Source organism: Spodoptera frugiperda, chromosome 10, assembly GCF_023101765.2.
Source record: "Spodoptera frugiperda isolate SF20-4 chromosome 10, AGI-APGP_CSIRO_Sfru_2.0, whole genome shotgun sequence".
Taxonomy (NCBI): domain Eukaryota; kingdom Metazoa; phylum Arthropoda; class Insecta; order Lepidoptera; family Noctuidae; genus Spodoptera; species Spodoptera frugiperda.
The window spans coordinates 60,029-72,828 of NC_064221.1; the positions used below are offsets into that span (position 1 = coordinate 60,029).

Genomic DNA, 12,800 nt, shown 5'->3' on the forward strand with positions numbered 1-12,800 from the left:
TACTTCTCTTTCAATATACACATAATGTTTTTATTTAATTCGTGTCTTTTTTTACAATTTTACTGAGAAACAAAATAATTTGCACTCCAAGAGGTAAAATGTATTGAGACTCGCCACTTCAACAATTCCCTTTACATGTAAACATACATTATGCAAATAAATGATTTGATTTGTTGATTGGCAAAATTGCCTTATTATCTTTATATACAATGTGATAGGGGTGAGACTTCTAACCCGTTAAGGCTGAGTACTTCATCTAATTTTATCAACAAAAACAATAATATGGGGGGTTGAACCCCCAATTGAAAATATTGAAAAATAGCGATTTTTTCGGTAAAAATAATTCACAAATGATTTTTTTCTCACCAAAACATTATCAAACATATGAATAAAGTAATGCATTAGTCAGCCAAGGTTATTAGTTACCGTTTGTCGTTTTTTTTGTTTCTACGACGCATACAACCTTTGACATCAAAAAAGTAAAAAAAATATTAAAATATCCATAATTTTTAGGGGAGAGGATTCGACCCCTTCGACCCCCGACTTTTGTCGATAAAATTAGATGTAGTACTCAGTCTTAACGGGTTAGAAGTCTCACCCCTATCACATTGTTATAATTCTTCTGTAAGTGTGTATGTCACTGAACTTCTCTTAAACGACTGGACCGATTTTGATGAAATTTTATGTGTGTGTTCAAGGGGATCTGAGAATGGTTTAGATTCACAATTTTGTCCGCTGGACATGTTTTTTTTTATTTTGGAATGTTTTACATTGGATCCGACAAATTTTCAAACTAAAGACGTGTAGACAGGACAACGTTTGTCGGGTCCGCTAGTTTTTAAATAAACTTGTTCGTATTTACGTAAAGTTAGAAGTACTCGGCTTGTACTCGTTCGACGTCCGCAGCCGTGGACGAGGTGGTGGTGTACTCGGTGAGCTGGGAGCTGCGCGGCGCGGCGCTGGATGCCGGCGCAGACGACGGGGCGGGGACCGCGCGGCGCGAGCGCGGCCTGCTGCCGCCCGTGCCGCAGCTGTCGCTGGCGTCGGCGCTGGCGTACGACGCGGCCGCCGAGCTGCTGTTCTGGGCCGACGCCGAGGCGGCGCGCGTGTGGCGCGTGCGCCGCGACGGCTCGGGCCGCGCGCTGCTGGCGGACGCGGGCGAGCCCGGGGCGCGGGGGCGCGGCGGACTGGCCGGCCGCGCTGGCGGTGGACTGGCGCGCGCGCAACGTGTACTGGTCGGACCCGCGCCGCGCGCTGCTGCTGGTGGCGCGCTACGACGGCTCGCACCGCTACGTGCTGCTGGACACCGACCCGCTCGCCGTCACCGGTACGTGCGCGCTCCTGTCGGCTGCATCGTCCATTACAGGAAGCCTTTCATTCGTGCTCTGGTCGGGCTTGCAGCGATGGCCATCGACCCGGTGGCGGGCTGGCTGTTCCTGGCGGGCGGCGGCTGGATCGAGCGCGCGCGGCTGGACGGGTCGGCGCGCGGGCTGCTGTACAACGGGTCGGCCGTGGGCGACGTGGCGGCGGACGGCGGCCGCGTGTACTGGCTGGAGCCGGCCGCGGCGCGCCTGTGGGCGGCCGACTACGACGGCGCGCGCCGCGCCCTGCTGGCGCAGCTGGCGCCGCAGCGACACCACCCCGTGGCGCTGGCCGTCTACAACGCCACGCTGTACTGGCTGGACACGTGAGTAAACCCCCCCAGTACTGTACTGGCTGGACACGTGAGTAAACCCCCCCAGTACTGTACTGGCTGGACACGTGAGTGCCCCCCCCCCAGTACTGTACTGGCTGGACACGTGAGTGCCCCCCCCCCAGTACTGACCGAGCCTGTCCGCAGGTCTGCGAGCCGCGGCAGCGTGCTGGCGGCGCCGCTGGCCAACCTGACGCAGCAGCGGGTGCTGCGGGACAACCTCGGAGACAGCCTCAAAGACATCGCGGTACGTCGACTCTTTGCTTTTACCTTCTTGTGTTAGGAAAACTCATTAATTTATAGTTAACATAATATTTTCATTAGATGGTGGTCATACAGTGGCGGCTGACTTACATACAATAAGTTTATTTATTTACTGTTTATGTACACACGTCCAACAGCAGTAGTATGTACTAAAAATATAAGCTAAAAAAATCATTTTTTTAAAGACATGAAATATAACGACTTAACACACAATACAGACAATTTGATTCCAAGCAAAACTCAAATCAAACCATTTGTTGGCATACAGTGACAATACATTTCTGCCGCTATATACAGAAATTCTGTTCACATTTGGATGTACAACTTTGCCTTGGTAACCAACATTTATGTTTATCGGTTTAGTTCTCCGGTATTGTGTAGGTATGACAAAATGAGATCTAGTGCTCTCTAATGCCGTACATGCTTAACTTTTGTAAAATTGTAGACGCAAGTGTCGTTGTTCAAAGCTGCAAAATACTATTGTCACCCAGGTGTGGGCGCGGTCGTCCCAGCCGGCGGGCGGCGCATGCGCGGCGGCGCGCTGCGCGGCGCTGTGCCTGGCCGCGCCCGCGCCGCGCTGCGTGTGCCCGCACGGCCGCCTGGCGCCCGACGCCCGCAACTGTACGCGTGAGTACCGCACCTGCACGCCCCGCCCCGCGCCCCCACCACCACCTCACCGCCCCTTTTGTCCGCAGCGTACGACTCGTTCCTCGTGTACTCGCGCGTCACTGAGATCGACACCATCCACCTGCTGGACGAGAAGGACCTGAACTCCCCTTACAAGCCCATCCAAGACAAGTAAGTGGTCGCGTCAGTACCCGCTCGCGGCGGCGCCGTGTGGCCGAGCGGGTACTGACCGTGTGCCGTGCAGGGAACTGATGCGGAACGCGATCAGCCTGGCGTACGAGTACGACGGCTCGCGGCTCTTCTACTCGGACATCCAGCGCGGCTCCATCAACACCGTGCACTTCAACGGCTCCGGACACGAGGTGCTGCTGGAACGTGAGTATGCGCGCTGCTGGCGCCCCCCGCGGCCGCGGCCGGCGGCGCCTGTAGCTGGGCTCGTGTTGCAGAGGTGGGCGCCGTGGAGGGCATGGTGTTCGCGGCCGACAGCGGCGCGCTGTACTGGACCAGCAGCAGCGGCGCCGCCGTGCGCAGCGCGCGCCCCGCCGAGCTGCGCGGCACGCCGGGCCCGCGCCGCGCCGCGCGCGTGCGCACCGTGCTGCGGCTGGGCGCGGGCGCGCGGCCGCGCGGCATCGACTACGAGCCGTGCGAGCGGCGCCTGTACTGGACCAACTGGAACGAGTCGCAGCCCAGCATCCAGCGCGCCTACGCCAGCGGCCGCGGCCTGCAGACCGTGGTGGCCACGCACATCCTCATGCCCAACGGGCTGGCGCTGGACCACGCCGCCAAGAAGGTGTACTGGGCGGACGCGCGCCTGGACAAGATCGAGCGCATGCAGTACGACGGCTCGCAGCGCCACGTGGTGACGCGCGCCAGCACGGAGCACCCCTTCGACCTGGCCGTGGCCGGGCCCTGGCTGTACTGGACGGACTGGCTGGCGCACGGCGTGTTCCGCGCCGACAAGCGCGCCGGCGGCGCCACGGCGCTGCGCCGCGACGTGCCGCGCCCCATGGCCATCCTCGCCGTGCTGCCGCAGCATCAGACCTGTCAGTACCGCGCCGCGACGTGCTTCTCTAACATCTTCTCAGACAGTATTCACTTATCTTTTTAAGAGGGGGTCTCTTAGTGCTCCTCTACGCTCCCTAAGAAACATACACGCTCAGTTTCAGTGCGTTCACAATGACATGTGCATCCTCCAGAGGACGCTGCTGACTCTAGCTCTACAAGGGTGGAAATGAATTTTCTGATAAAAAGTTCTAATCAAAATTAAAATTAGTTAAGTTTCAAGTTTTGACTTGGCTGTACGGTTGGTGCGATGGCTGGGTGCCGCAAAACGTGTAGAGGGGTTCGATTTCCGCACAGAGTAGTTCTTTGTGTGACCTCTAAATTCATGTGTGTTTATGTTTGTAAACGCACGCACGACACTATAGATTTAACAGAAGTATAGTTCAGTGCTAGGTACATAGTGTCAGTCCGCCCGCAGGCTCGGCGGACCCGTGCGCCACGCTCAACGGGGGCTGCGCCGAGCTGTGCCACCTGGACGCGGGCGGCGCCGCCGCCTGCCGCTGCGGCGCGGGCCGCGAGCTGGCGCCCGACGGCCGCGCCTGCCGCCCCGCCGCCGCCGCCTGCCCCGCGGGCACCTGGGCCTGCGCCGAGGGCGCCTGCATCCCCGAAGGCCTGGTGTGCGACGGCGTGCCGCACTGCAGCGACTCGCCCGCCGCCAGCGACGAGGACCTCTACTACTGCAGTGAGTACCCGGCAGGGGGCGGGGCGGGGTGCGTGCGGCCCGGTACTGAGTGCGTCCTGTCGCAGCGTCGCGCGCGTGCGGCGCGGGCAGCGTGGCGTGCGGCGCGGGCGGGCGCTGCGTGGCGGCGGCGCGGCAGTGCGACGGCCGCGCCGACTGCGACGACGGCGCGGACGAGGCGGACTGCGACTGCGGCGCGGCGCGCTACCGCTGCGACGACGGCGCCTGCGTGCCGCTGGCGGCGCGCTGCGACCGCGTAGCAAACTGCGCGGACGGCTCGGACGAGCGCGACTGCCCGGCGTGCCTGGGCCCCGACTGCGTGCCGGCCGAGCCCCCCACCACCGGTATGTAATATTGATGTCACAAACTGCTTTCGCCACTTTCATGTCAAAAGGTTATATTATAGCGGATGTCCAATTACCCCCCTCCCTAATCTTCCCAAACCCTGATTCCATAACAACCCTTAAATTCCTAACCCCCGAAAGGCCGGCAAAGCACTTGTAACGCCTCTGGCGTTTTGGGTATCTCTGGCGATTGCTTACCATGAAGTGATACATCAACTTCCTGGAGAAGGAGGGGGGGGGGCTGTTCTTGGTAAACTGCTTCTTCAAGGATAAGGCAAATAGTATTAATTTAGCATAAGATGGTTTAAATGCCAAATCTGTACTACATAGAGTGACTGGTAATTATCCCAACTCCATCTATCGAGCGCCCTGACAATTTTAAATAATAATATTATTTTTATTATAAGTTTTGATCGCGCTATGATTCCGTTACTGCTGCGAACATACCGCCCACCAAGGACATATTTATTAAATGTCCTTAAAACCTTGTACCGCCCACCATGCCATATCCCCGATGACAACGTAACACGTCCTTGGCGGTATCGATATGTATTTGTTTTAATGAGACAAGCCCGCCACAACCTCCCATACCGCTGGAACTCCTGTAAGATCTACAGTAGATACAATCATAAGTGTGAGTTTTCATAAGTGGAAACTCGTAATTGGCCTTATTTTACTTATTGTCAAACAACTAAATGATGTATTAGTATTGAAGAAAAGAAAACGATAGTCCACTTCCCTCGGTGAATTTAATGCGGGAGACAGAATGACTTAAGCCTTAAGGCACAAAAGAGACTGCACAACTGGGAGAAGCCCAGTCTTTTGACTCCACAAGGTCAAAATATTAAAACATACACAATACAACATACAACAAACTACTCAAAAGTATTTAAAGTCAAAGTCAGAGCATTTATTTCAATTAATCCTAAATAAGGCACTTTTGAAACGTCAAATTAAATTGTCCGTCAGTCTGTCTGTCAATCGGTTTGTAAGCATGTTAAAGCACTTTATATTCGCAGTAAAATTAAGACCGCGGAAAACAAAATCTATCTGGAATATAATTAACTAGCTTTCCGCCCGCGGCTTCGCCCACGTGTAATTCGGTTATATATAGCGTTTTTTAATGATCTCGACAGGGCTTTTTCTTCCACAGGCTGAAATCTTGTTACAACTGGAATTAAATATAGCCTGTGTTACTCAGGGATGATGTAGCTTTCTAATGGTGAATGTTTGAAATCGATTCAGTAGTTTCGGAGTTTATCGATTACATGTGTAAACAAACAAACATATAAAATTTCGTCTCTTCACTTGTTTCCTTTTAGCTGTTTGTATGGGTAGTGTTAAAGGCGTGATGTTATTAATGTTATGCATGTATGTACATAATTATGTATGTTATTATGTATGTTAAAGAGACGACTGAAAGTTGTCATACAAAGCCTTTTTTTTAAGGATGGGATATCATCAAATGACCTCTCCCGCTCTGGGTGGAACGGAAGGGAGTGTCAGACTTTTACTGACTAAACCCCACCTCGTTCCTTCAGTTGCCCTTTGCGTTCCGGGGCCACGGTATCTCGTTAGAACTTTCCCGCAGCCCCGGCTCAGTTTATCCCGTTTCCCCCCCTTGGGGGTTGACATTTCAAAAATCCCTTCTTAGTGCTCACTTATGTTACTAAAGGAACCTCTGTTCAAAATCTCAGACTCCTATACCGAGCGGTTTCGGCTGTGCGTTAATAAATCAGTCATCCAATCGCACCCCTAAATCACGATTGGAGGGTAGTTTGAAAAAACTTATAATGTCAAACATATTTACTTGCCTATGTACGTGTTCATGCCAAGTTTCAAGTTTATAAACCCAAGGAATAAGATTTTTCATAGAAACGTTTTTACCCCTTTTCCCCCCTTGGGGGTTGAATTTCCAAAAATCCTTTCTTAGTGCTCCCCTACATATCCCAAGGAACCTACATTCCAAATTTCAGCTGTCTACGACCAGTAGTTTCGACTGTGCGTTGTCTGTCAGTCAGTCAGTCACTCAGTAACGGAAGAGTTTTATATATATAGATAACAAGACAGACAATTGTATTTTGAATTGACAAGTTGAATTTAATTTAAATACTTAAGATGCTCTATTGATTTCTCAAGACTTCGAGTTTCTTTAAGGAAAAACTACGAATGCGTTGAAATCGTCTCCATCTCTTACTATTTAATGTTAAGGAATGCACTTCTACTTTAAGATTTCAATACACAAGCAGTCATCAAAGCATTTTCAGATATTAATGTCGACTGATGATCTCCGGGGAAAAGTCAAAGTCAAAGCATTTATTTCAATTAATCCTAAATTAGGCACTTTTGAAACCTCAAATAGAATTTTCCGTCAGTACGTCCAAAGTTTTGTTTCGAATGGAGAAGAACGAGAAAGAAACTCCATCGTTACTCTTTTTTTATAAAATGATTTTTACAATATCTCTGATACATAATTAGATCATTTACCTATTGTACAGTACCGTCAACGTAACTTGGCGCGTCTTTAGATAGGCTTTGCGAACTTTCGCGCAGTTACATTCGTGAAGAAAAGTATTACTACAATATTATTTTTTATAAACCTAATGTACTAATAAAAATTCCCTAATCAGTGACGAAGTACAAATAAACCAAATATTAAACTAAACAAACTTAAACACTAAACAAAAACTAACAAAATATTTAAAAACTTATCAATAAAAATTAACAACAGTAATAACGAAATATACGAAAAGTTTTGTAACCGACTGCACTCAAGACAGAGATAGTGACACTAACACAACGCCGATCCTAACGTGTGACAGAGTATTGCCGAAAAAGCACGAAGATTCACGAAGTAACCAAAAAGGGATGTCCAAGTGGCGTGCGTGAGGGTGTTGTTTACTACGAGACAAATTACTTGTCACACAAAAATATATTTATTTTCAATGTTATATTGATGTTTTAAGTTTTTAAACAGTCGTTACTCAAATAGTCGTCAATGATAACTGATATTCAAATAAATCATCTTATTTCGTTTAATATTATATAAAAAAAACCGGCCAAGTGCGAGTCGGACTCGCCCATGAAGGGTTCCGTAACAGCAAGTAGATGACATAATATAAAAGTTATAAAATAACTTGGTTTTACATAGTGTTTGTATGAACGACAAAGTTATATTTGCAGATGTTGAAAATGTTTTATTTCTTAAAAACTAATAATGATATCTGGTTCAAACCAATTTTCGTTGTTAGTTTCTATTGAAATCTACAACATATATTTTTTTAGTTTTCTCACTTTCTTATTTTAAAAGTTAGAGGCCCCCCCTCTTACTCTACCTCTAAAGTCTCTTCTCTAAAACCTCTAAAGTCTTTAGACTTTGGAAGCGTCTAACTTTCAAACGGTTGATTTTGACGAAAAGTGGTTTTAGGAACCTTCAAAGTCAAAGTCAAAGCATTTATTTCAATTAATCCTAAATAAGGCACTTTTGAAACGTCAAATTGAATTGTCCGTCAGTCTGTCTGTCAGTGAAGCTAGGCGCTCGTTCCAAAGTGTAGCTTCGAATGGAGAAGAACGAGCAAGAAACTCCATCGTTACTCTTTTAAAAAAGAAGTTTTTTACAATTTCTCTGATACACTATTTATCTATTGTATATATATGTAGGAACAATGTAACTACAATACGTCAAAACTAACGGGACAATAAAACCAATTTGTAAAGAAAATAAAATAGCGGGTTATTTCAAACATAGTGCCCACATATGTACACTTACAATTTTGAAATAATGCTTCTATACAAATAATAATAATATATAATTTAATCTTTCACATAAAAAAAAATATCTGCTTGATGCCACAGGATCCCTAGACTGCATTGGAATAAATTAATACTTTAAGTTAACGTGTAACTAGTGATCGTATTTGAGCATTGTCTAGTGTGAGCGAGTGTCCAGTGGAGCCGGACCAACATGCTGCCACGCATTTTTATCCTCAATATAATCTGACAGTTTATAATATGCCTGTTTACACAGTTCACGCTTTATACAAGATTTAAATTTTTTCTCGTTCAGATTCAGTATGGTAGTTGGTAGTTTATTATAACATTTAACACAAAAACCCATGAAGGATTTCTGCACTTTGGACTTACTTTTACCTCTCGTATTAAGATTGTGTCTGTCGCTTCTTTTTTCAAACAATTGTTGATTTTTTCTTACGTACATAATATTTTCGTAAATGAATTGAGAAGGCACTGTAAGAATATTTATAGTTTTGAAAAGTTCTCTCAAAGATTCACGACGGGGCAAGTTATATATTGCTCGAATAGCTCGCTTTTGCAAAATAAAAATTGATTCTACATCCGCGGCCCGACCCCACAGCAAAATGCCGTAAGACATTATGCTGTGGAAATAGCTAAAATAAACAAGCCTTGCTGTATTTACATCCGTTAGCTGCCTAATTTGTCTGACTGCATAAGCAGCGGAGCTTAGTCTCCCCGAAAGTGCTTTTATGTGGGGCCCCCATTGTAATCTGTCATCTAGTGTGATACCCAAAAATATAGTCTCCTTAACAAATTCCAACTTTTGTCCGTTCAAAGCAACATAACATTCGTTATTTTGTACGTTTGGCAAGCAAAATTTAATACATTTGGTTTTTTTCTCATTAAGCGCTAAGTTATTAATAGTAAACCAATTATAGACTTGAAGAATGGAGCTGTTTACGTCGTCAAAATTATTCATACGTCGACCTATCTTAAAAATCAATGATGTATCATCTGCAAACAGCACCATTTTTGGTTCATTTTCGAATATGAGTGGCAAATCGTTAATGTAGACTAAAAAAAGAAAAGGACCCAATATTGAACCCTGAGGAACGCCCATTTTTATCTCAGACCCTTGTGAATTAACCCCGTTTATATGAACTTTCAGCTGCCTATCCTCTAAATATGATTTCAATAGACGGAGCGCAGTGTTTCTAATCCCGTAATGATTTAATTTCAGCAAAAGTGTCTCATGATCAACGCAATCAAATGCTTTTGAGAGGTCGCAAAAAACACCTATGGCATCTTGTGCTTCCTCCCAGGCACCAAATATTTCTTTCATTAAAGTAACACCGGCGTCAGTTGTACAACGACCTTTAGTGAAACCATATTGCTGATGGTGGAAGATAGAGTTTTTATTAAAATGATGAAGCATCTGAGACAATATCAACTTTTCAAACACCTTGCTGAGGACTGGCAGAATAGATACAGGCCTATAATTATTAGGTTCTGTGGTTTCACCGCTTTTAAATAGTGGGATAACTTTGCTATATTTCATAAGGTCTATATCTATACTTTTATTAATAAGCATAGCCAGATATGGCGCTATAGTATGAATAATTGTTTTGCAGACTTTCACCGATAGTCCCCAAAGATCCTCAGTTGATTTTATCTTAATTTCTTTAAAAACTTTAACGATCTCTAGAGGATTCGTATATTGAAAACTGAAATCATCTTGACATGTTTTTACATTTTTTTTAAGCAAACTAGTTGAGAGTGCGGCTGAAGAATTTAAATCTCTAGTTATTTTAATAGGAATATTAGTAAAAAAATTTTCAAATTCCTTAATGTCTTTTTTAAAGACCTATTCATAGATATCCATCACGGATATGTTAGATGAAAAAAAAATTTTTTTTTGTAGCATTTATCACAAAATCCCTTGAAGGATTTCTGCACTTTGGACAATCGGAATTGCGGTATAGCTAACTTATTTTTACCCGACTGCGCCAGAAGGAGAGTTATGTTTTTCGAGTGTATGTATGTATGTATGTATGTATGTATGTATGTATGTATAATTGTTTGGCACGCTCTGCAGCCTAAACGGCTTGATGGATTTTGACTTGAGAGGTGTCGTTAGATTCGTATTTACTGTGAGAGTGACACTGGATATATCAAAATAATAAAAAAACAAAATGGCGGATTTTTGGCGCCAAATTCGAATATTTCTCATTCTCTAGCCTAAACGGCTTGATGGATTTTGACTTGAGAGGTGTCGTTAGATTCGTATTTACTGTGAGAATGACACTGAATATATCAAAATAATAAAAAAACAAAATGGCGGATTTTTGGCGCCAAATTCGAATATTTCTCACTCTCTAGCCTGAACGACTTGATGGATTTCCGCTTGATAGGGGTCGTTTGATTCGTATTTACTGTGAGAGTGACACTAGATATATCCAAATAAAAAAAGTATAAAACTAAAAAAATAAAATAAAAAAAGGTAATTTAAAAAACTAAAAAACCCGACTGCGTTTCTTTATTTATAATATTAAAATGAAAAAACCCTAAAACAAGATAGTCATCGTAAAATTGAAGCAGTCGGGACCCATTCTAGAAAGCCAGCCGTATGTGCCCTCACAAAGTCTTTATATTTAGAATGGGTCCCGACTGCTTCAATTTTACGATGACTATCTTGTTTTAGGGTTTTTTCATTTTAATATTATAAATAAAGAAACGCAGTCGGGTTTTTTAGTTTTTTAAATTACCTTTTTTTTACCTCTCGTATTAAAATTGTGTTTGCCGTATTAAAATATATTACTCGAATACCTCGCTATTGCAAAAAAAAAATTGGTTCTACATCCGCGGCGACCCACAGCAGAATGCCGTAAGACATAATGCTGTAAGAATAACTAAAATAAACAAGCCTTGCTGTGTTTACGTCCGTTAGCTGCCTAATTTGTCTGACTGCACAAGCAGCTGAGCTTAGTCTCCCCCCTAAGTGCGTTTATGTGGGGAATGTCGAGTAGGTTGTGTAGGTCTTATATAGCGAGTATAGCGCCTCATTTAGCTTTATTAATAAAAGTGGTCGGCATAGTCTTATTGTCTGTATGTGTACGCCACCGGCTGCAGTCCATAGACATGCAAACACTAATTCCTGTCGTACTGTTGTGCTTGAACCAGATTCCAACGCGATCCAGACGAGCACGACGGAGGCGAGCAGCGCGGCCGGCGGCGAGGACGAGGAGGACGGCTGCGAGGGCGCGCACTTCCGCTGCGGCGGCGGGGAGTGCGTGCCGCTGGCGTGGCGCTGCGACGGCCGCGCCGACTGCCCCGACGGCTCCGACGAGGCCGCGCCCTGCCGTACGTACCGCCCCGTACCGGCTAGGTTAGGTTAGCCCGGCGCGCGGCCGGCGCCACTGACGAGTGACTGTGCAGGGCACGCCAACGCGACGGGCGCGTGCACGGCGGCGCAGTTCTCGTGCGGCGACGGGCGCTGCGTGGCGGCGCGCGCGCGCTGCGACGGCGTGCCGGACTGCGCGCGAGGGGACGACGAGCGCGACTGCGTGTGCCCGCCCGGCGCCATGCGCTGCGCCGACTCGGGCCTGTGCCTGCACCCGGTATATAAAATCTTAGTTATTCACCAAAACTTATTTTATCACCTTCAAAATATCTGTTCCATTTGGAATGATACACTTCTACCAATGAAAGAAAGAAAGAACGACCGCCACGCTCCTTCGTGTCTTTCGCTCTTTATAATATAATTATAGATATAGATAATATAAAGAAAGTATGGGTTTCGCCGCAACCGATCCACTGGGGACCTTCTTGCGTATGCCACCCACATTTGGAGCGAGGCCATCGAGAAGCACGGGGAGGCAATAGCGGTCTCTCTCGATATATCGAAGGCCTTTGACAGGGTTTGGCACGACAGCCTTATCGGCAAGCTTCCTGCATATGGACTTCCCGCTGATCTGTGCAGATGGATTGCAGACTTCCTGAGGGATCGGTCAATTCGAGTAGTCATCGATGGCTGCTCGTCTGACCAATTTGGTATCAACGCCGGAGTCCCTCAGGGGTCAGTACTTTCAGCAACGCTCTTTTTGCTGCACATCAACGACCTGCTTAAGCCCGGTATCTTTGGGTATGCAGATGACAGCACAGTTGTTGAAAGGTATGTGTCCGATGCGCGGACTAGCGGAACACAGATCCAGTCTCTAAGAGAATCCATGGTCGAACGGTTGAACTCGTCCTTGAAGGCGGTCTCCGATTGGGGTGACGCCAACTTGGTCAAGTTCAACGCTACCAAAACCCAGGCGTGTCTATTCTCTGCCAAACGGAGTCAATTTCCGCTGGCTCCTACTTTCCGAAATGTATCCGT

General features: G+C 46.5%; 1 protein-coding gene across 1 annotated transcript in view; it reads left to right on the forward strand.

Moving 5' to 3' along the window:
- The window catches only part of LOC118277667 (prolow-density lipoprotein receptor-related protein 1), a 53,433-nt gene that overhangs the window by 18,655 nt on the left and 21,978 nt on the right, over positions 1–12,800 (forward strand). Inside the window, 12 exon segments of the mRNA XM_050696396.1 lie at positions 907–1,160; positions 1,162–1,327; positions 1,402–1,687; positions 1,841–1,940; positions 2,449–2,584; positions 2,653–2,755; positions 2,829–2,959; positions 3,031–3,627; positions 4,065–4,328; positions 4,394–4,669; positions 11,603–11,782; positions 11,858–12,039. Coding sequence (XP_050552353.1) covers positions 907–1,160; positions 1,162–1,327; positions 1,402–1,687; positions 1,841–1,940; positions 2,449–2,584; positions 2,653–2,755; positions 2,829–2,959; positions 3,031–3,627; positions 4,065–4,328; positions 4,394–4,669; positions 11,603–11,782; positions 11,858–12,039 — 2,675 coding nt within the window.